This window comes from Microcebus murinus, chromosome 15 (genome assembly GCF_040939455.1).
Source record: "Microcebus murinus isolate Inina chromosome 15, M.murinus_Inina_mat1.0, whole genome shotgun sequence".
Lineage (NCBI taxonomy): Eukaryota > Metazoa > Chordata > Mammalia > Primates > Cheirogaleidae > Microcebus > Microcebus murinus.
In genome coordinates, this window is record NC_134118.1 from 74,778,527 (window position 1) to 74,802,376 (window position 23,850).

At 37.5% G+C, this 23,850-nt stretch overlaps 1 protein-coding gene across 13 annotated transcripts in view; it reads left to right on the plus strand.

Annotated features, from left to right (window-relative positions):
* NEK1 (NIMA related kinase 1) overlaps positions 1-23,152 on the plus strand; it is a 140,886-nt gene extending 117,734 nt beyond the window's left edge. For all 13 annotated transcript variants that reach the window (XM_076010725.1, XM_076010726.1, XM_076010730.1 and 10 more), the window contains 5 exons: positions 10,641-10,792; positions 15,135-15,340; positions 17,068-17,198; positions 17,365-17,497; positions 21,889-23,152. In XM_076010725.1, coding sequence (XP_075866840.1) covers positions 10,641-10,792; positions 15,135-15,340; positions 17,068-17,198; positions 17,365-17,497; positions 21,889-21,902 — 636 coding nt within the window. In that variant the 3' untranslated portion in view covers positions 21,903-23,152. The remainder of the gene's footprint in view (positions 1-10,640; positions 10,793-15,134; positions 15,341-17,067; positions 17,199-17,364; positions 17,498-21,888) is intronic.
* Positions 23,153-23,850: the final 698 nt, after the last annotated feature.

Consider the following 23,850-nt stretch of genomic DNA (forward strand, 5'->3'; position numbering starts at 1 on the left):
CAAGCTTGCTCTCATTCAGTCTGGACACTGCCCACAGTCAAGGCCGAAATCTTGAAAGCAATGGCAGCCGTGACTTACCTTCATTCTGCTGTTATAATCTTATGTAACCAAATCCATTTCTTCACCATGAATTTTTAACAAATGGCACTTTCAAAAAGTGTCAGGCATATTCTTAGGAGCATCCTGGGATGGAGCTGCAGGGTCCTGCCTCCGGGCTCTGGAGGGGGTGCTGGTACAGCTACTTTTCTCTGGGCAGCCATGAACTCATGAATTGCTCCTTCTGTGTCTAGCCTGAAGATGTGGTTTAGTTTTAGATCCACCACCTGAAACACAATCCGGTCTCCTCCAGCGTCCAACATCCCCGACTGAACCACACTGTGCCTCAGATCATTTCGTGAGTGGTTTTTGTTCATTGCAGGATTCCATTCCTGCTTGTCTAGATCTGTCAACACAAAATTTTCCACTTTCTGCCTAAGGTTTTAGTAAGCTGGCAGGGTGTACACATCAACCAGGCAGTCCTGGTGGAAGCTGTCCAACAGGACCCACCTCCTGAGCTGCAGGTCACCAGGAGGTGGCAAGGCCAGGTTGATAGGGCCAGTGCTCCTGCCGCCCCTGTCATGCCTGTGGCTGTCCTGTCACCTTGGCTGCACTGAGGGCCAGCGAGGGAGGTGGCACAGCTGCTGCTTCAGGACAGAGGGCCTGGGTTGTGTGGGGGGCGGAGGAGGAGGAGGAGAGCCTCGAGGAGACAGTGATAGAGGTTGTGCTGGTAGCAGAGATGGCAGTAGAGGCCCCATTTTTTACTTTAAAATTTTGTTTTTAACCTTTGCTAGGACCAGGTATAAAATTAAGGTTGTCTTTATTCTAGAGCTAGTTCAACGTATTACCAAGGTGTGACCACCTGGGGCCTCCACAGCACGGCCCAGGTGATCGCTGAGGAAACCTCTCTCTTAGTCGGTCGGTTTCATCATCTGCTCGGCCTGCACAAGCTCTGAGTAGTTTTCAGCTGCAACTACCTGCTTGTTTCTGCCTGGCTTTGGGAGTTTCATTCAGCATACATTGGCCTATCCTTATCAAAGAGTCAAGAAAACTACCTTGCAAATGTCTGCAGTTTGTTTTTTTTTTTTAAATGAAACTCTTTCCTTTCTGGTTCACCTCCCTGAACTTTGATCTTTGTCTTATCAACCTAACAAAGCTACACCCAGAGTCCAGCTATTTCCTCTAGACAGAAAGCCAGTTCAGTGGTAGGGTTTACCTCACTCTTTCCCTGCTCTCAGGGATGACAGTCTTGTGCTGCCTGTTGTGCAGTGTCTAAACCACTGAATGTACTTCGTCCAGTTTTCTAGTTGTTTCCTGGGAGGTTAATTCTGGCCCTTGTTACTCCACCATGGCCAGAGCTGCAAGTCCCCAGTAGATACATGTTGTGGTGCTTCGCGCCTGTATCTGGGGTCTTGTCCATTTGCATTTGTTTCCCAAGTAATCTCGGTCCCAAGGCTTCAAATATAATTTAAATGCTGATGATACTCAACTTTATTTCTCTAGCTCTTTCCTGCAAGATCACTTATCTATTCCATCAGTCCACTGGCCATTTCAACCAGTTGTTTCTTAACCTGTCTCCCTAATTCCATGCCTGTCCATCTGAAATCCATTGTCCAAATAGAAACCAGAAATATTTTGTGATATTATAAATCATACTGAGTCACTGCCATGCTTAAGACTTCAGTGGCTTTCTGCTGCTTTTAGAATAATTTTCCAACTCTACCATGGTCCAAAGGTTTGATATGGTACTGACTATTTCTCTATCTCATCTTAAAACCTCTCTCTCTAGGTCATTGTAACTATTTTCCTTTTTGTCCTTTGATATACCAAGCCCTTGACTGCTTTAGGGACTTTGTGCTTGCTGTTACCTTGGCCTGGAATGAACTTCCCTTTGCTCTTTTAACTGTGACTTATTCTTGTTGTTAAGTCTCACCTCTCAGCCAGGCTTTGGCTATGTTTCCATCCCTAGTAATTGCCATTCTAAGTAATTACCTTACTTATTTACCTTATTTATATTTATAGCTGCTATTTCAAAGTGTAATTATCTTGTTTATTCATTTGTTTATTGTCTCTCTCAGCACATGACCTCCTTCAGGTCAAGAACCTTACTGTTTACCACTGTATACATTATTTTGTATAGCCCATACCTAGCATATAGTGGGTGCTCAATAAATATTTGTTGAATAAATAATGAATAAATGAAAATTAACTATATTCCTAATTAAAAGAGTAAGGAATCAGACTGCTAAGTTCATATTCTAGCTCAAGACTCAGTTGTGCGATTTAAGTGCCTTACTTTTGATATGTAAGGCAGTTAAATAATAGTCCCTTGTTCATAGGGTTATTGAAAGAATGAAGTAAGAAAATATAATTAAAGCCCTTAGATCATGCTTGGCACTGAGTAAGTGCTCAGTAAGTGTTAAATATCGTCATGGCCATCAGGTTGGAAAATTACAGTTATAGGACATACTACTTTAGTGGGCGCAAGAGACTTTGATAGAGCAGTATTAACTTTTCAGCTTCACTTATTACAGTGATTTCATTTAAAGTATGTTTTTGAATATGCTTCATCTTTGAATATCTGATATAGATGAAAAATTGGTTTCTAAAAGGCATTATTCTGAAATAATGAAAATACTAGAACTAAAAAGTTTTACCTCCGTAAATTTATTTGAGACACAGAAGATTTTTCTTAAATAAGATGTCTATTATTATACCTTTCTGCCCTCAACTTGGTTTCATGCTAGTATAAGAAGTTCTCTGGGAAACTTATCATATTTACCTTGAGAATGTTGTTGCAATGTCGTCTACCACATTTGTCTCTTTCAAGTTTTTAAGGTGACATGAGTCCTTAGCATTAATTTAGCCAATATTTATTGGCTCGCTCTATGCTAGGTGCTATTAATAGGTTTGCAGTAAGGGTAAGGTGTTCATAGCCTTGAGAGGGAACAAATACGTGAAAAACACTTGTAATGCATTGTGATAATTCTTGTAATGGAGAAATGAATATGGGGTAGTAGGACCATTAAAGAAGAAATGCTTCAGTCCATCTTAGAACAAAGAAAGGTTTCTATAGGAGAAATTTGCCTGGTGGATGGGGCATGAGAACATTAACGCAAAAGAAATTGGCATGGAACTTGGGACAGCACCGTGTGTTTGAGGAATGGCAACTAGTTCTTAATAACTGAAATGTGAAAGAGGTGGGATTCGAGTTTTTCTTGTTCACAAGCTATAGTTTTCAGATTTGTAGGACCCACTCCCTCCTTTCCCGAAAAGTCTCCTTTTCTTTTTCGAAATAAAAGATGAAAATGTCCTGAGGAGATGCCAGTGGGCAGTTCTTCTTGCCCAAGGCCTCCCACACCCTCTCACCCCGCTGCGCTGCTGGCCCCTCAGGCACGTCTTTTCAGAGTCTGGAACACACGCTGGGTCGTGATGCTAAGGCGCTCTTTTAGTGTACTTTAAATGGCTGTTTTTGCAGAAACTACAATGTAATGATGGTAAGCTGAATTACATGTTTAAGCAGCCATACGGCAGTAATTGGTGGTTGAGCTGATCACGTAAGACCAGCCGTCAGAGTGATGATTTGATTGCCACCGTACGTCGGGCTGTGAGTGATGGCCGGGGATAAGCAGGGTGACCAGAGGCTGCGCTTCCTTTTATGCTACTTGTTTACTTACACCCCGCTTTAAACCAGAAGGATTAAAGATCATATCCAAATATGGAAATTGTACTAGAGAACGAGCATTACAAATCAGCAAGCCTTTAGCAACTATTGTGTGTACTTGTTAATGTTGAGTATGAGATTTATCTCTGTGGTAGTCAAAGGGAAAAGAGAATATAAACTGTGCAGTATTTCTCAGAGGCGAGAAAATGTAAGTTGTTCAGGGGTATAAGAGCTTTTCTTGGCTCATCTCTCTGTAGAGATTTCTATTCTGGAGTTTTATACAGTGAATTCTGTAATAGATGATAACTTTCATGCCATTTCTACTGTAAATACAGCAGATTTTATAAGGTAGTTACAATAAAATGATTTGGTGAAAATGAAGGTAAATTTGTAAAAAGCCAAAATAGAATAAAGTTGTGGTTTTCTCATTATTTTGTTTATGTAATAAGGAGAATTAGATTCTAGGTTATCAAGTGAATAAGCTGCTTGTCTTTGAAATAGTCGCATTTCGCAGTATGGCTTTGAATATTGATTACTAGTGGACGCTACTACAAAGGCATGCCACACAGTGCTTTGTATTGTTGGTCGATAAAAGGTCTGTATCACTTAGAAATCAAGTGAGGATAGGATAAGATTAGTAGCCTGTGATGGAAAATTACTATAACTAAGACTCTTGTCTGGCTGGGTGGCCAGCCACTTTTGTTGAAGGTAGATTACAGAGTAATATCCAGTCAAAACTAGAACTTCTTCATGAAAGCTTTTTTGTTCATTCAGCACTGATTAGTGATCAATTTGTTTTGAACCATAGAGCATTAATTCTAGAATTTTAATGTGGGCACCATCTAGAGTGTCTAAAATGCAGATTCCTACACCCCACATCTAAGGGCTAAGGGCATCTGTTTTAACAGATCTGGTGTGGAGTTCAGGAATACGCATTTTGGCACACACCCTAAGTAATTCTGCTGCTGGTGGTCCACAGTCCACACTTGAGAAACATGGCCGCAGAGCACAAGGTGACCGGAAAGCGTTTAAAGCGTGTTATATGCCACCCTCCTTGACTATTAAAAATATTAATAATGTTCCCAAGAAATGTCTCATTTTGAGTGCTATGCCTTTCTGATGAGCTGGTGTTATGAACACCTTGTCACATATGCTCATAAATATTAAATAAGCTAATTTTTCTATAGAGGGTTATTGGATAGCAACCAATTAAATTTTGGAAAGAGGCTACTAATATGATTTTTACTTTACTTTCTGACAGTAATTAAAGAGGAGTACTGAATTTGAATGATGTCCATGCCTAGTCAGTGAAAATAGGACATCGTCAGAGTGATACAGAGCATACTGAACTTCCTGTTGTTACTGGTAGGGATGTAGGACTCTAACTCATTAAAATGGAAGCAAAGTAGATTGGGGTCAGAAGACAGATTTGCACTGGTCATACATGTTTTATCTCTTGGGAAGCAGCTCCCACCTACTTTGGTTTTGCAAAGATTATCTAATAAAATGTACTAATTATTAGTATAGCTGGCTGGCTAATAGTATGCTAGATACTGCTCTAGGTACTTTATATAGAATGAATTCTTACCGTGACCCTGTGGGATAAATACTGTTAATCCCTATTTTATAAATGAGGACATTACGATGCAGAGAGGTGAAGCAGCTTGCCCAACGTCACGTAATTGGGTCAATATCAATTTTGAGGGACATATTGGTAACATGAAATGAGTATTAGACTGATCCAGCTTCTTCACACAGAGACAAAGACTGATTAAAGGTTATTAAAACTTATACTTTCTTACCATTCATCACATATTTCTCCATAAATTAACAAAATAAAAACTTGCCTGGGAAACCTTGGAATTTGTTATAGAGGAGCATGGTATAAAATTTAAGTGTAATGTTCTAAAATTAATAACTGTAGTTTGAAGGAGAGTTACTTTTTTTTAAGTGAGTAAACTAAACTAATACCACCCACCTGTGGTGTTAATTAGGGTGATCAGATTGGCGAAGTTTATAGCCCACAGATCAGAACAGTCTTGAAAATGTTGAGTCCCTACCTGGTATTTGTTTACCCAGTGAGCTCCCTTTAAGAGACTTTCAGTCTCAGTCAGTCTCTCTCCCCGCCCCATTTTCCTACCCCTCAGTCTCATGCCAACAGAAATCAGTGATTCATGAAATTTAGATGATGCTGTTAGCCTTCCTGTTGCTACAACTGTTCTCTGGTCTTGTGGTGATAACCTCTCTAGGTTCAGAATTGCCTCCAGAGTCAGGATATTTTTCCGCCCTGAAAGTATCGCGTAAGGCAGGGACGGGGTGTATTTTCAGTCACTGTCGTACCCTGGTTGTCTAGCACATAGTGGTGAAGATTTGCTGAGTCACCTGCGGATGTAACGCATTTGTCAGCTAGGCACTCTACGTAGATGGCTTTATACCTTACCACATACAGCTTTGTCTTAATAAAGGCGTAGGCAAAAGACGTCCAGCAGTGGAAGTTAATCATGAAGCATTGTTTAAAGTTCATTCTCTACCACATAACTTTCCTTTCCTCTGTCCTCTTAGGGAGAATTCATCAGTGGTGAGTTTCAGTTAAAAGCCTTTTATGAGGAGGCTTTTTACAAGTAGTAATCAGTCTAGGGAAACTGTTCCATCTTCAGAAGGAACAAAGGTGTTACACAGGTGATGAGCAGTTTAAAGCCGGTGATGCAGTGTTTCGTTCTTCTCTAAAGGACAGCTGTTTGTTTAAAAGTGCAAACTGGTTAAAGATGTTTGGTTATCCTCACAAGTGGCTGCAGAATCCCTCTGTGGAGTCCCCCACCCCCTCCTCTTCTCACTCTGTGTCAGGCTGTTGTAAGTAGCTTGACTTAGTCCACAAATATTTACTAAATATCTACTATGTGCCAATAGTGAGGAAAACAGACTGAAATCCTGTGTTCATGGAGCTTACATTCTAATTGGGGAGTATAAATGTTAAAATATTAATGTATTGTATACTAGATGATGCTAAATAACTTGGAAAAACTGAAACAAGCTGGTAAAGGGAGGTGGTTTGGGTGAGTTCCATTCCTCCTCCTCCTTGTCAGGAACCACTAGTCCTCAGGTATAAAAAAGTTATTCCTCAGAGGTTGCTCCTGGCAGGACACACACTTTCATAATGTAGTGAATGGCCTACAGTCCAACGTACATTTGTAAAGATTCAAATCAAAACTTTGCATTTGTTATTTTATAAAGGGAAATTATCAATATATTCCAATCAAATTTGTAAAAATAGTAACATTTTCAGGATTCAATTAATTTATAATCCCATGAAACCTGAAGGAGGTTGAGATAGATGATTGTCTCCTAACCCCACTTCAGATTTGCAGCCTTTTAAGAAAATGACATAAGAGCCAATCAGATGACGATTATAGTTATCAGTTTTATTTCCCCTAAAGCTCTACTGGAAAATGTGGCTTCAGTTCCCAAAATCATGCCTTTTAATATTTTTCCTCCAGTGACTAATCCTTAGGACAGATTTGGAGTCTGCAGAACAAACTCCCTTAACCCTATCCAACTCCAGTGGCAGGGAGACTGAGGGTCAGACCCACCCTGACCGGGTTGGCAGCCCGGGCGGACCTGTGTGTGCTCCCACAGGGCAGCCACGGGGAGCAGGGGAGCAGGACACGCACGCTGGCAGGCAGGCCTGGGAAAGACCAGGTGGGATCTCTTTTCATCCCACATTCGCCCTCCCTGGAGTGAGGAAGCGTGCACGATTAAAAGGCACACTTGAGCAAAGGCACTGGTGATAAAATGCGCTCCCTTTCCTTCTCTCTCTCTCTCTCTCTCTCTCTCCCCCTCTCCCTCTCTCCCTCTCTCTCCCTCTCTCTCTCCCTCTCTTTCCCTCTCTCTCCGTCTGTCACCCTCTCCCCCACCTCTCTCTCTCTCCCTCTCCCTCTCACCCTCTCCCTCTCTCTCACCCTCTCCCTCTCTCTCTCTCTCTCTCCCTCTCCCTCTCTCTCTCTCCCTCTCCCTCTCACCCTCTCTCTCTCTCACCCTCTCTCTCACCTGCCGGACAGGGAGAGCCCGTGCCCTGCTGCAGGCCGGTGGGAAGTTTGTATCTGCTATCACTTTCTCCTTCTGCGGAGTGGAGAGGAAAACTCATCTCCTCAGTGGAAACTTGAGAATTTCTTTTCTTGTTATAGCAAATGTAAAGTGGAAAAAAATCATTAACATACAATTTACGATTCACAAATAGTGAATGTGCCTTAAATGTCTTCTTTTGATTTGTTAAAATATCCATGCTTAGATAATGTCCCTAATTTTTGCCTTTGGTAATGGTTCATAATAATTTAATTAATATTTTAAATCCATTTTTGTTAATAACTTGGTTTATGGGTTGAAGTAAGCAAATGTTTGTAGAAGGTATTTTGAGGGAGCGGTGTTATGGTTTAATTGCAGTAAACAGACTAAATGAATGTGCCCATCATAAGCCATTTCATAGTAAATTATTACTAATTCATAAATTTATATAAAAAGTACTGAACGTGAAAGAGTTTAACAGAATTCTTTTAAATAGAATTTGATATCGTTTTGTTAATACAGGTAGTACTTAATTCATTCACTATCTTATGTGGTTCTCTTCATTTTTTGAGAAAAATAGAACTAACCAACAACAAAACCTAAAGGAAACATAACACTTTAAGAAACTATTTTCAGGTTTCCTAAAGTATTTCTCTCTTGTTTGACTTCATAATGGTTCTGAATGCTAGCTATATAAATTATCATGTTACAAAGAATCTCGAAAAAATAAAAGCTACAAGTAAAGATCTCAGGCAACGTTACTATTTTCAGAAAGATTTCTGTGGATGTTAAAACTATACAATATTGTTAAACAACATAAAAAATTCGTAGAATCAGAAATATACTACTGAAAAAGTTATTATATAGAATTTTTTGACTGAAGATAAATACCTTATTTAAAACTTAATAGTGTATCAAGCAGTACTGTGAATGAATATGAATGGTTTATACAACCGACAGCTGTTGGATTTGTGGGTAGGTGTGAACCTGTTCTAAGAGGTAAGTTGTCATATTATGTGACTGCTCGAAATTTCTTTCTGACTTTTATGACAAATATTTTAGTCAGTGAAAGGAATAAACTAGAATTGAAATAATTTTACCAGGGCCTAGCTAAAATTTATCTCAACCTAGAAAATACTGCATTCTTTTGAGCAGTCCCCTCGAACGTAAGCACATAATGCACATGCGCTGTTCATTTATTGATTAGCAAGTACCTAAGGAAACCGTTACTGGTGCCTACTGCTGGTTTATAATGTACGTGGTTCGAACCATTAAAGTAATAAACAACTAAAGAATAAATTCTACAAGGGAAAGTAAAGTATAAATTCTGTAAAGTGAGAAATTCAGCTAAGGAAATACTTTCAGTACCATTTTATAAAGCACTTTAACAAGCAGTGTATTTTTACCATCTTCACCAACTTGAAGTTCATAATGATTTTTTCCCATGAGTGTTATAAATATGTAAATTATGTTCAAATAATGGAAATCTTTCTTTTTTATTCTCAAAAACAGATTGTACCAATAACATTGGCCAAGTATATAAATTTTCATTAATATGCTAAACATCGTGTTTTCCTTACAGTCTCCCATCTGGTGAAGGGTTCTTAGTGCCTGAGTCGTGTTTCAAATCTCTGGGTTCCTTTAGGGTCAACCCAGGCCAGAGATTATGTATGTACTTATTTGTTTCAACACCCCATCTGTCCATCACAGTCTAATTGTTGAAAGGTTGATGGACAGAGGCTATTTCTATTATCTCTGGTCTTCTCAACACAGATTCAAATTTTCAGCACCTCAACTGTGCATTGTGTTTTTCTCGGCTCAGTTTGGCTGAGTTCCTTCTCACTGCTGTTACAAATGATTCTCAGCGTTGACATCAAGTGCTTATCCTTCCAGCCTTCCCTTCTAGTGGGATGGGCTCCACTCACAGTCCCAAGCTTAGGGAAGCAATCTTAGGCTTCCTTTTGGACCGATTTGAGGTGGGTGATTAGACCAGTGTAGGCTAACCAGCAATTTCTGTGATTAAGACATGCAAAGGGCCACCAGTTATGTGCGATGGTGCTTGTCCAAGCTTCAGACTAACTCACCACAGCGTTTGGGCAGGACTGTGTGGGGAGAGTTGACCACAGGAAGGTGAGAGAAAAACACTTAGCAGAAACACCACGAGAGAAGGACGGTGTGGGCCGCGAGTGAGAAGGAGAGAATGGGCAATGTCTAGCACTGCCCAATTCCCGACAGATTTCTGATTCCACTCCACATATATTCCTAAATAAATACCTCTCCCCATCTTTTAATGGTGATGTAAGGAAATTCCTATGTGTTAAAACCCAAGCATAACTCACAAGTTTAATTTCCTCTGTGAAAAAATACTGAGCTGAAATTGAAAGAATTATCCTAACCTAGGGCACCTTTGAATCCTCTAGCCCTAAAGATATATATAATAACAAAATTATTATTAGCTCTAATTTTCTTTCTCATTTTTAATTTTTGTTTGTTTCGTTTTGTTTTGTTTTGAGACAGAGTCTCACTTTGTTGCCCAGGCTAGAGTGAGTGCCATGGCGTCAGCCTGGCTCACAGCAACCTCAATCTCCGGGGCTCAGCGATCCTACTGCCTCAGCCTCCTGAGTAGCTGGGACTATAGGCATGCGCCACCATGCCCGGCTAATTTTTTGTATATATATTTTTAGTTGGTCAATTAATTTATTTCTATTTTTGGTAGAGACGGGGTCTCGCTCAGGCTGGTTTCGAACTCCTGACCTTGAGCAATCCGCCTGCCTCGGCCTCCCAAAGTGCTAGGATTACAGGCGTGAGCCACCACGCCCGGCCTCATTTTTAATTTTTAATTTTCTTATTCCTAATCAGAAATCTGTTGACCCTTTTTTAGATGTTGAGGACATGTTCACTTCCAGATCTCTCGAAGCTGTTCAGAACCCTGATGGACGTTCCCACTGTAGGAGATGTCCGTCGAGACAATCTTGAAATAGATGAAATCGAAGATGAACACATTAAAGAAGGACCTTCTGATTCTGAAGACATGTAAGCAATTATTAATATAATTAATAAATACTAGCATTAACAGAATTTCTGAATTTATATTAAAAAAGTTCTAGAGAGAATGACTAAACCTAAACAGCTTTAAAAACTGCTCTATAGCTAACTTCTCATGCCATTACTTTTTACAACTTATTTAAAGTACAGTCATGCAAATTTTGATAACATATATCTGCCTCTAAAGACTCCAGGAACTTAATCGCACTTGAGGTGGATAAGAAAATAGTTTCTCTGTGTTCACTGTGTTACTCACTCCTGAGCATCCAGCACACTGGCTTGCACGTGGTGGGTGTTTAATAAATATTGGTTAAATGAACGAATGTGAGCAGGATAATGACAATTTAACAGTGGACAATGGGAAGTTGTGAAGTAATCAATACAGTCATCCACAGCATAACCATACTTTGGTCAACAATGGACAGCATTTATGATGGTGGCCCCACAAAATTATAATGGAGCTGAAAAGTTCTGATCACCTACTGGTGTCACTGATGTCACAGGTGTCACAGCATCACAGCGCAGTGCGTTACTCACGTGTGTGTGGGCTGCTGCTGGTGTAAACAAACCTACGGTGCTGCCAGTCGTGTAAAAGTCTAGCACGCACAATTGTGGACAGTACATAATACTTGATAATAAACAGCTGTTAATATGGTACTGGTATAGGTATAAAGCAACCTCAGGCAGGTCCTTCCGGAGGTATCCAGAAGGCGGCGTTGTCGCGGGAGACAGCAGCTCCACACTTGGTATTGCCCCTGAGACCTTCCAGTGGGACAGGATGTGGAGGGGGAAGACAGTGATGTTGATGATCCTGGCCCTGCGTAGGCCTAGGCTAATGTGTGTGTTTGTGTCTTTGTTTTCAACAAAAAAAGTTTAAAAAGTAAAAAATAAACCTAAAAACATTTTAAATAGAAAAATGCTAATAGAATTATATAACTGTACAATGCGTTTTTGTTTTAAGCCAGATGTTAATAATGATAAAGAGGTGTACTTTTTTTTTAATCTTTTTGCTGTATTTTGATTGTACCTTTTCTATAGTTAGATATAATTAGATACACAAATACTATTATGTTTTACAGTTGCCTACAGTATTCAGTATACTAATATGCTATGCAGGCTTGTAGACTAGGAGCAATAAGTTATCCCATAGAGCCTACATACGTACTAGGCTGGACTACACCATCTAGGTTTGTGTAAGTGCACTCTATGATGTTCACACAATGATGAGATTGCCTGACAATGCATTTTTCAGAATGTATTCCTGTTATTAAGCAATATAAGATTGTACTTAACAATTCCCTAGGAAAACGACCTGAAAGGTCCACAAACCATGTAGGATTTCAAAGCCATGGCAGTGGGGAGTTAGCAAGTGGACTTGTTTGTATGAGTGAGTGCGTGTGTGGGGACAAATGGTGCAGACTTTTGGGGGACATATAACCAGAGTATCCTGGAATGAAATGTACGAGAAGATACAGTGCATTCAAATCACCAGCAGAATAAGTTATAAAACATTAGAATTTATATGATTTACTTTGTAAAATTTTTTTGAACTTAAGTTTCTGCTTTTTACCTCCGCCTTTGAATAGCAAGTTCTACTTTGACTGGTTGAAAGTTTTGTATCAGTGTCAAAATTCTGTCAGTGAGCCGGCATCACTGCAGCTGGCACGTTTTATTTTCTAGTTTTTGCTTTTTTTAAGCTTTGCACCTTGCTTCATAAATTTCTAATGACACTATATTTTTAAAACATTGCCCTTTTTTTTTCCATTTTTCATAGTGTTCTGTAGATTTTTACTAGTGACTTCACAATTTGGAAGAAAAGTTACCTTTTTATCTTTGTTTCTTCTACTTGACTATGGATATTAAGCACTTTAATTTTGCATTCTTATTAAGTCTGTTGGAGACCACAACAATATTCAGCATGTTTATTGTTGACAAAGTGCTAGGTAACATGTTTTTTTTAATAAAATCATTGATTTTTATCTTGCTGAACTATAGCTTATTTGTGGCTTGAGTCCTTTTAATTACTAGTTGATGACAGAATTTTATTTTAAAACTTAAGTTAGAAGCTTTTAGTATTAATTGAAAATTTTAAAACCTAAGTTATTTTTTAAAGTAATTTATTTCATATTTATATAGGAAAATTTCACTTGATGTTTTTCTTTGAAAATTTCTTTTGATCCAAACTTTTCTCATGGTTTTTGTTTTTAAGAGACAGGGTCTCTCTCTGTCGCCCAGCCTGAAGTGCAGTGGCATTATCATAGCTCCCTGCAGCCCCAAACTCCTGGGTTTAAGTGATCCTACTGCCTTAGCCTCCCAAGTAGCTGGGACAACAGGCATGCACCACTATGCCCAGCTAATTTTTTTTTCTTTTTGTAGAGACAGGGTCTCACTTTGTTTCCCAGGCTGTTCTTGAACTCCTGGCCTCAAGTGATGCTCCCACCTCTGCTTCCCAAAGTGCTGGGATTATAGGTGTGAACCACCACACCCAGCCCCAAACTTCACTCAAGATTTTATAATAAGAAAGCCAATTTAAAAGTGACTTAAGGACCTGACTTTTAAGTATCTTAAAGGTTTTTGAGTGCTCGTTTCATAAAAGATCTTAATTTTCTCATACTCTTCTTACAGTAGCAGACTTAGCAGCCTCACTTAATTACATACCATCTGCAGAGGGTACAGATTCCTTCTACGGAGAGCACAAATTCCTCTAGGCTAGTCACTAGAAGATTTTATCAGCAGGTCAATGTTTAGTCATTATAGCAATAGTTCATAGCAGGTATGCCTGCTAAGTTAGTCTTGTAAGTAGATAGTAAGTTAAATGCTACTAGTGGGATGATCCAAGAGATTAGATAGTTTTTTCTCATTCTAATTAGATGTTTTACTTTTTTATAGCTTCTATAAAGTCAAATTGTAGGAGTTTTACACACAAGTACAAAATAAAGTTATTGCTATGTAAAAAGATAATTTACTTTTCCTATTAATGGAAATTTTATTTAAGGTCTTGTGTAATACCATTTATATTTTAGTTCTTTAGTAAATGTTTGTTTGATTTGGGTCTAAACTTTTAGAAAGGCCTTAATCAGCCCTGGTGTCCTGTTTGGCTTTGCTTTTCTGGTAGATAAAATCCTCAATTTGGTTACATAATCTTTTTCAGAAATCTTCAGATACCTAAAACCTCAGTTAACTTTCTTAGTCTACAAACTTTTCCATTTGTATAACACTTTGGGAGAAGGAAGCAAATCATAAGAGGGAAAAGTCCATGAGTGTGTTTCTTGGGTGTTAGAGGAGTGATCAGGGACCTACATTTCAGTCCTCTGTCTGCCATTTATTGACCGTGTGGGCTTGAGCAAGTCATTTAAACAGTTTGGTTCCTAGTTTCCATGTCTCTAAAGTGAGGTTTGTTTGGATAAAATTCAAATAATAAGATAAAACTGCTTAGTAATCTAAAGTACTATATAAATGTAAGGTATTATTTGTGTAAATCAGTTCATTCCAGCATCTATAATCCCTTGAAAATAGAATTAATATCTTGGCCAATACCTTGTAAACAAGCTACTCCTGTGAAGTGTATGGTGGTCAGCATATTCTAATTACACAGGAAAGTCTACTTATGTATTTTAGAACATTTTCAAGAACCTGCATCTACATGAGTAAACCCAGTGAAGCTCAGCTATACCTGGCCCAGACCACAAGAACCACTCAGGCTAACTTCGGCCAAACTGCCAACCTCCACGTTTGTTAGGCTCAATAAATGGCTGTTGCTTTAGGGAGAAAAAAAAAATAAGCATCTAAAGATAAGGTTTCTGGTGACCATTTTATTCACTGGATCATCCTGTTAGCCTGAACATATAATTCCCTAAGTATTTCTATCTCTAAAATATAGAAAGCCTTCCATATAGTGTACAACCATTATAAAACCCACATGAGGACTTTGAAAATTTCAAAACTATGTAAAAGAAAAATATTTGAGTATATTTGTTTTGGAAAGCAAGTAAAAAAACCTCTACAGTCTGACCTCTTAAAATATCAAAACATTATTTCAAAATTTAATCAATGAATACTATTGATAGTTCTGTGATTCTCTGGCAAATCAGGACCATTTTAAACAAGTCGTCTGGCTTCTGTGTTCCAGAATGTGTGCACTGTGTGCTGTATTTATCGATGTACTAATCCTCAGTTTCTTGGTGAAAGGAATACAGGTTTTTTTCGGATTTATTTTTATCTATTATTAGTACTTTTAAGTAGAAGGGAGTGTCTGCATATTGAGTTGAAGGTAAAATTTAAGAGTGAGGTAAAGTTATAGTGATATTTAGTTTAACTTTTTAAATTTCAGTGTGTTTGAAGAAAATGACACAGATTTACAAGAGCTTCAGGCCTCCATGGAGCAGTTACTTAGGGAGCAGCCTGGTGAGTACAGTGAGGAAGAGGAGTCGACCTTCAAGAACAGCGATGTGGACCAGACTGGCGATGGCACGGATGTGGCGGAGGAGGACGACAACCCCAGCAGCGAAAGTGCGCTGAACGAAGAATGGCACTCAGGTGCGTGACCGTGCCCTGGGCCTGCCATGTGTACAGACATTTCACGTGGAGTGTATTCTTTCCATATCTGGTATAAACCATTTCCAACTCCAACACACTGACTTCCACATAAAAAAATTATTTTCCTTGGGGCCACAATTTTTTTTTTACAAAAATAGAATAAAAACTTCAAAACGATCCTTTCTAACTTAATGAAAAATTTGTTATTTTTTATTGTTTCCTGTATATGAGTTATATGCAGTTAAATTGTCAACATTAATTGCAACAATAAGAACATATCAACAAGTAAAATTTTCACAAACCAACTGCAGGGTTTTGCCCAGGGGGCCACCCATCACGTAACGTGTGCTACAGCACGGCAGCGTGACTTGCCTGCACAGCAGGAAGCTCCCAAGGTAAACAGACGTGTGAGTTACATGTGCTTCATGAGGCCTCAGGCTCAAAACTGGCATGAGTTCAATACAGCTCACATGGCAGTTAATGTGTTAAATAAAACTGAAGTGTGCTGCTTTGTCTCTGCCATTTTTCATTCTTTTCTTTTTCACACAAATGTATAGTTTTCCATTTCTTTTCCATTAAATTTTTCATTCTTTCCCCATTAGATTATAGCAATGACTTTTTGAAGCATTTTTCTTCTGTTGTTTGTTCTCCATTTCTTATTTTTCCAGTAATAAAGATAATAACTTAGTTTTCTTACCACTTTATGTTTTACAAAGAGCTTCCATACATGTAGTGATTAATCAGTAGGGTTAATACAGAAAGCAGTTTTTAAAATCTTATCATTTTTTCTTTAGTTTGGAAACTACTCTTTGTTCATAGCATTACCCATAAGATGCATAGAAAATCTATATATTTCAATAACTATATAACATTTATTTGGAAAGAAGAGCTAAAAGTGAAAAGAAAAGATTCTGTAATAATTTTTTTCCAAGTATCTGGAGCGTGTACACGACAAAATATATTGCCCATTTATAATACTTTCTAGGTGTTTTCCAAAAATTTTATGATGGGTGTCTTAGGTTGTCTCCCTTCTGCATGCTTTTTCATATTATAGCCCATGTTTATCATCAACTTTTGAAAAATAGTAGTCAGTTGTTCACGTTAAACCGGAACACAGATTATGCTTTTTCCATTTTTTACTAAATGAATGACATCACTAGAAATTTTGTTTGTTTGTTTTTTGAGATGGCTTCTCCATCTGTCACCCAGGCTGGAGAACAATGGCATGATCATAGCTCACTGCATCCTCCAACTCCCAGGCTTAAGAGATCCTCCCACGTCAGCCTCCCAAGTAGCTAGGACCACAGGTGTGCACCACCATGCCTGGCTAATTCTTACAGTTTTGTAGAGATGGGGCCTTGCTATGATGCTCAGGCTGGCCTTGAACTCCTAGCCTCAAGCAGTCCTCCTGCCTTAGCCTCCCAGAGTGCTAGGATTACAGATGTGAGCCACCACGCTCAGTCAGAATATTTTTATTCTAACCAGATTTACTATTTATGTCTATAAAATAAAAGATTCCCAAAGTAACATTCTTGTTGAGACAGATTTATACGTGTTTTGTTTACCTATATAAGTGACAAATATTATAGTGACAAAAATATGTTAAAAGTAGAAGTAGTCTACTTCAATGGCCTTATTGACTTGTCATGGAATTTTAGTCTATTAAGGTAAGAATTATTCTGTCTTTTTTAATCACAACATATCTCCTTTTTATTTTATGTTTTTAGATAATAGCGATGGTGAAATTGCAAGTGAATCTGAGTATGACAGTGTCTTTAACCATTTAGAGGAACTGAGACTTCACCTCGAGCAAGAAATGGGCTTTGAAAAGTTCTTTGAGGTTTATGAGAAAATAAAGGTCAGTAAAATGTCAATTAAAACATTGGCTTTTAAAATATGCTCTGTTTGAGTACTAGAAAAATGTTGATCTTTATTGGTCATTAGATTTCTTTTAAGTAAAAAGTGAAGTCTTCAATTAGAGAAAGTTATTCAAATATTAATTTATATTTGGGGATTTCGTGTAGGCTGTTCATGAAGATGAAGATGAAAATATTGAAATTTGTTCAAAAATAGCTCAAAATATTTTGGGAAATGAACATCAGCATCTTTATGCCAAGATTCTTCATTTAGTCATGGCAGATGGAGCCTATCAGGAAGGTAAGATTTCCTCACGTCTTTATTGTTTTTTTAAATGTGAGAAAAACAAGATGACAGTTATAATTGGACCATCTTGTATCACACCTATTTTGGTGAAATGTATATTAGAACTATATCTATTTACTTTTATTTACTTTTAAACAATTATAAAATTAACTCTAATATACTTTTATAGATCTTTTACTTTTATTGACTTAAGTCCTTTAAGTCAATATTTTTAAATTTAATTTATAAGTAACATTTGAATGAGATTTTTAAATCTTATTGGGTAGATTTTGGAAAGCTCCAGAAGTTAGAATAATTCTTATTCTGTTGGGCATCTCTAGAAGTTAGAGTAATTTTTATCAAGGATGTAATATTAAACTTTTAGACACATAAAGCAATTTGTAAAATTTTGAACAAAAGTCAGGCATAACGGCATGTACCTGTAATCCCAGCTACCTGGAAGGTTGAGGCGGGAGGATCACTTGAGCCCAGGAGTTTGAGGTTCCAGTGAGCTCTGATCGCACCACTGCACTCCAGCCCAGGCAACAGAGCAAGACTCTGTCTCTTAAAAAAAAAAAAATTTTTTTTTCAACAAGAATTCATTTCTAGATTATTTGCCAAAAAATTAATCTTACTACTTTACTACTTTAAAGGTTTACTTCATAGACTAAAATAGAGGGTTTTAAATGTTGATGCTTAATTTTAACAATATAAATTTTTATAAAACTTATTTATATTCCATACAAAAAATGTTTTGCATAGGCATGTAAGAAAGTTTTAAAATATATGAATATAAGAAAGGCATTTAAAAATATATGTAGTACAAGATAAAATTGAGTTTTAAAAAAAATATTTGGGAAAGTCAATGTATCAGGCAAATGAGTGCAAGTGATATAACATGAAGCCAGGAATATCCCACTGAAGAGTTTTCATTAAAGAAGAAAAAAAAAATACAGGAATGAAGAAAGAATACAAAGTTCATGTGCAAAAAGGTCTCTGCATTTTTTGAAAACAGGACACAAATTTTTTGCTGGTCTTTCTAGGAAAGCAGGAAACCTAACTAATTACATGAGTCACAGTATTCATGAGACAAAAAATGTTTAGTTGCTAAGACAACAATAGGCCAGCTATTTTTGGTATTAAAAACAAAGGAAAAATTTTCCCATTATATTTAAAAAGAGGTTACTATCATACAGTGTTCCTCAACCTTGAATAATATCTAATTTTTTCCCTTTCCCTTTAAAGGGAAAAAACATTTTTTTTTTTCAGGTGCAAGATTTCAAGAGTCCATAGACCCCAGTATAAAACTCAAGTCTTAGAAAATTCTGTCAGTTGTGAATTATTAGTTTTGTATAAAACAGATGTTTTATTTTTCTAAGTATTAAAAGATTATTTTATGATCAAAATGAAAATATAAAATATAAACATTATCCAGAACCTGTGGATTCCTGATTTTATTGAGATCTTAGACTTCATCTTATAAAATAGTGTTAAAATGGAATGAAAAATATCCTCAGTAATTTTTATAATATTTGGATTTCCTGGGGCTGTTTCTCGTAATATATCGTGGTATAAGTGAATGGCACAAGTCCAGGGGCTGATTCCATGTAAGTAAATCTGTGGAGCATATCACACCAGGTCTGTTCATATTCAGACTGTTCATCCTTCAGGCAGCTCTCTCTAAGCACTGTTTCAACACAGCTTTTCATAAGTCACCAGCGGCAATGTGCTTGGGGTTCAGCTTTGCTTAACGCGTGTCTGGAGAGCTTTTGCTTTGCTTTGTCCTTTAAGTGGAGAACTGCAACAATCAGCTGATTCACAAGGTAATGTTGACACCCGTCTTTGAGAGCTGAGTGGCTTCCAGAGGACACATGCCTACGTAGAAGGCCATCCCCTGCAAAGGGCCAGGAGTCAGGCTGAGCTGATACAGCCCTGAAGAAGCAATTTCAGACTTTTTCTAGCACACAGATGAAAAGAAGATGAAGGCCCCAAAGTCTTGTATCGTAGAGCATGGCAGTAATTCCTTTACCCTGGAAAAAAATGTAAAGCAATTAAAAGCAAAAGTCTACCCTGGCAATCTTTTTAAAAATCTTAGTACAGCCCATAAAATATTACAACTTACTAATATGCCTACTGAAGTAACTGTTGATGAAGTGTATATTGAATTATCTGAATAAATTAACTTGCAGTTTTGTATTGTTAGTCATGGGGAGTGAAAGGTTAGACAGTGACTGGATTAAGAGTAATTGTTTTGGAGTCCTTCTTATTGGAAGTAATTAGATCCCGTCCATAGTTATCTTACAGAGCCTTTCAGCCCACTCCTTTTACAAGGAGGTAACAGTAAGACCATGTTGCCGGCATGTGGTGCTCACACACTTGCACTCTCTGTGTTGAGGAATGGGAGGCCAACGAAGGGAGGGAGGAGGCAAAATTTTATCTAGTTCACCCAAAAGTGGTGCGAGGTCCCTAAGGTGCAAGTTAAAAGAAGACTGACTAAAACAAGTTTCTTCTCCATTTCACTGGAAATTAACTGAGTCCTGAGAAGACAGCCTCAACTATTCAACTCCCCTGAGGCTGTGACAGTGCAGGTTAGACAAGTAAACATCAGTAACTGGGGCTGTTGGCAAAGTTAATGTCACTTAGTCCACACTAGGCGGTATCCAGAGTCAAAAGTCAAATGAAGATAGTAAAATGTATAAACTACTTAATATCATTCCTAATAGATATTAGGAATATCCACAAGGAGAGAAGGAGTACAACTGGCAGAGGCCACCATGTGGAGCATTGGCATTAGCAACGCAAGCTCGTAGACTCTCAAGAAGGAAACACATACCTTCACCCCATGTTCATTTTGGATGGAATATTGAGCTGTGCTTATGCAATGAAATTTTATGCATCAGTTAAAATGAATGAACTAAATTCCATCTGTCAATCTGGATAAGCCCCACAAACATGATAGTTAAATAAGTAGTAAATGACACCATGTATGTAATATTTAAAAACAAGTTCATTTAGGTGTACATATATGTAATAAAATAAAAATAAAAGCAGAAAGCTGTGAGAAAGAAGTATACACATCAGTATCATGGTACTGAAAATGCCCAGGGGAAGAAGAGAATGCAGTAAGATTGAGAAAGGGTACTCTCTGTCTGTCATGTGTTTTTCCTTAATAATCCAAACCAGTATGGCCAAAAGTTAACTTTTATTAATTCCACATATTATGTACATGTGCCTTCATTTCTTTTCTGGTGATTTGAAATATTTTGTAATTTTAAAACATAAGTAAATTGTAGTACAGAGTGATAAGTGCAACATTGGAAGCAATAAAATGTGTGTAAGTTGCGTTAAGTAATGATCCAACCACACTGGAAGAAATAATGGTGGCAGGGTAGCTCTTCCTGGGGGAGAGGACGTCACAGTTGGATTTTGACGGACAAATGAGAATTTGCCACACGTCCATACATATACTCACACATGGGTGGATACAAAATGTAGTAGGGGAACGACAAGCAATTCAGTGTCACTAAAGCATAAATTATGGGGGCTGTTGAGGAAGATGAGGAATGAAATTTGGTAAGACTGGAATTATTTAAAAAGCCAGATCATAAGGGGCTTTACAATCCATATTGAGGAGGAAGGATTCTTTTCTGAGGCAGTAGGGAGCTAGTGAAGAATTTTAAGTAGTACAGTGATTTGACATGACACTTAGATTTTTATTGAAAGATCTCTTTTGCTAGAATGTGGAAGATAATGCTTGTTACATAAGATTAAAAGCAGTCTGTTTAATTCATTCAATAGTGTTTTTTAACATAAAGAAAAATTGGAAATAACCGAAATGCCTATAAATAGGAATGGTTTTAATTTAATTACACCATATCCATAAAATAGAATACTATACAGACATTGAAATTTACATGGAATATGTCCATGATTTATTATTTTTCAACATTTCATTGTAAATTTTTCATCATATGAAAAAGTTGAAAAGACTTTACAGTGATCATCTGTGTACCCACCACCCAGATTCTAACATTACCATTTTATCTTGCTTATCTGCCTTTCCATTCTTTATGTGTGTTAAGTGGAAAAACTCATGTGTCAAAACTGCATTTTGGTGTGATATTAAAAAAAAATCTGTGTATGCAGAGGAAAGCAATCGGGGAGGGTTTATATAAAATTAACATTGGTTGTCTTTTGCTTATAGATAATTTTTGCCTCCTGCTTTATTTTTCATTGTATATTGTGAATATTTTACAATGAGTATATGACACTATAGTAAAAACTGTGTTTAAAACCACATTAAAGCTCTTTTCCTTTAGCGTGAAAAAAGATGAATGTTTTTTATTGCTAAGTAGATACAGCTTGATTTTAAATGAAGTAAGTTAATTTTTTTCTTCTTTCTACAGATAATGATGAATAATCCTCAGAACATTCTTTAACCCTCACCTATGTGGAAGGTTTAAATTTGGCTCATCAGAGTAACAAGGGTCACTGGGAAATACAACAGTTTTATACAACGCAATCAGATTTAAGAGAGTATGCTCACTGCATGAAAAAGATGGAGAAACATACCATTTTGCAACGATGATTCTCGTATTTTATCTATTTTATTTTGTGTGTCAAGTTCCATAGTTAAATCCTGTAGAATATATACTTTATTAAATTATCCAACCAAAGCATAAGAGATGTTGACCCAGAACTGGACTTGATGGTTTTGAAGATTGACTATGCAATAGGTAACTTTGACTTTCAGCAGATGCCTTCAGGTTGAAGGAATTACCTGTGTCGTGAAAGACCTGCCAGTGGTTTTCCATGTAAGTCTTTAAATGTGACCATTTTTTCTGTCTAGTGCTTGTTTTCATCCTGGTCAGCAATTCTGCATTAAATAACCTTGTCAAGGGCTCTATTTTAAGTCTTTATGTTTTGAAGATGGAATTTTTAGCCTTAAAGTTTATATTCTCAAGTCCTTTTCCAACCAGTGTGTCTCCTGAACTAGCTCAGTGGAAACAGGATATAGAAAGTCATAGAAATCATTAAAAGATTTGATTATGAAAGCAAAATTATATTTCCTAATATTTAAAAAGTTGGTTTATTGCCTGTATATCTTATTAAGGACCAGAACCAGTAATATTACATCTAAAAATTAGTCTGTGGATTTTAACATTTACTTAGTTAAATGTTACCTAGTAAGTTGCCCTTTTGGTTTTTAGCTTCCTGTCATGCATGTGCTTCAAGGACAATATGAGGTTAAAAAGGACAAAGGAATCATTTTTATTTTGACACTGTGTCAGTTTTGGTAACTAGGCAAACGTTCCCCAAAGGAGGAATGTTTGCCTTTTGTACTTCTTTCCATTATGAGAAGATTTAGTTAAGTCAGTGAGATGATGGTCTCACAGCTTCAGTTGCAATATGCCACGTGTTACATGGCTTCATTAGCGATGTCTACAGTCCAGATGTTTTTGTAATAAAAGCAAAATTTTTGAAACTCCAGTTACAAAGCATTATGATTTGCATAATATGTAATTTGAAAAATAAAATCTTATCTTGCAGCACTATCAATACTATGTTGAATTTATTATATATATTATTAATATTTCTAACATCCTAAACTAAATACTTGATTTTTATATGTTTATTTTATGATATTGCTATTAAATTTTTATTACCACCTGAAGTATACCATTGATTGTCTTTTGTTTATTAGCACTTTTCTCAATAGAATGCTTTTACAAAGAACATCATTCTTAATTTAAGAACATTTGAATTCTGCACTGGAAAGGTCGCAAGCCAGGCACGGTGGCTCACGCCTGTGATCCTAGTACTCTGGGAGGCCGAGGCGGGAGGATTGCTTGAACTAGGAGTTTGAGATCAGCCTGAGCAAGAGCGAGACCCCATCTCTACTAAAAATAGAAAAATTAGCCAGGTGTCATGGCGTGCATTTTGTATTCCCAGCTACTCGGGAGGCTGAGGCAGGAGGATCGCTTGAGCCCAAGAGTTTGAGGTTGCTGTGAGCTAGGCTGACGCCACGGCACTCATTCTAACCCCGGCAACAGAGTGAGACTCTGTCTTAAAAAAAAAAAAAAAAAAGAATGCATGAACCAAAGGTTTTCAGACAGTGGACAACAGACAGCAGAGCACAGTGCCCTGAAAGGAGGGAAATGAGTGAGGTGAACCCTGATTCCCCAATTCACTGTGTAGAAATAGCACGGGGTGGGTGGGGGTGAGAGGACAGACCCAGACAAACCCAGGAGTTTCCCTAAATTAAGGAAACAAGTCAGAATGCAGAGAGGAGAGCGCAGCCTGGATTTGCACAGTGAAGTACCAGAAAGGAGAGAGCTGCTTAGGAAGAGACAGAGCTCCAGAGACCT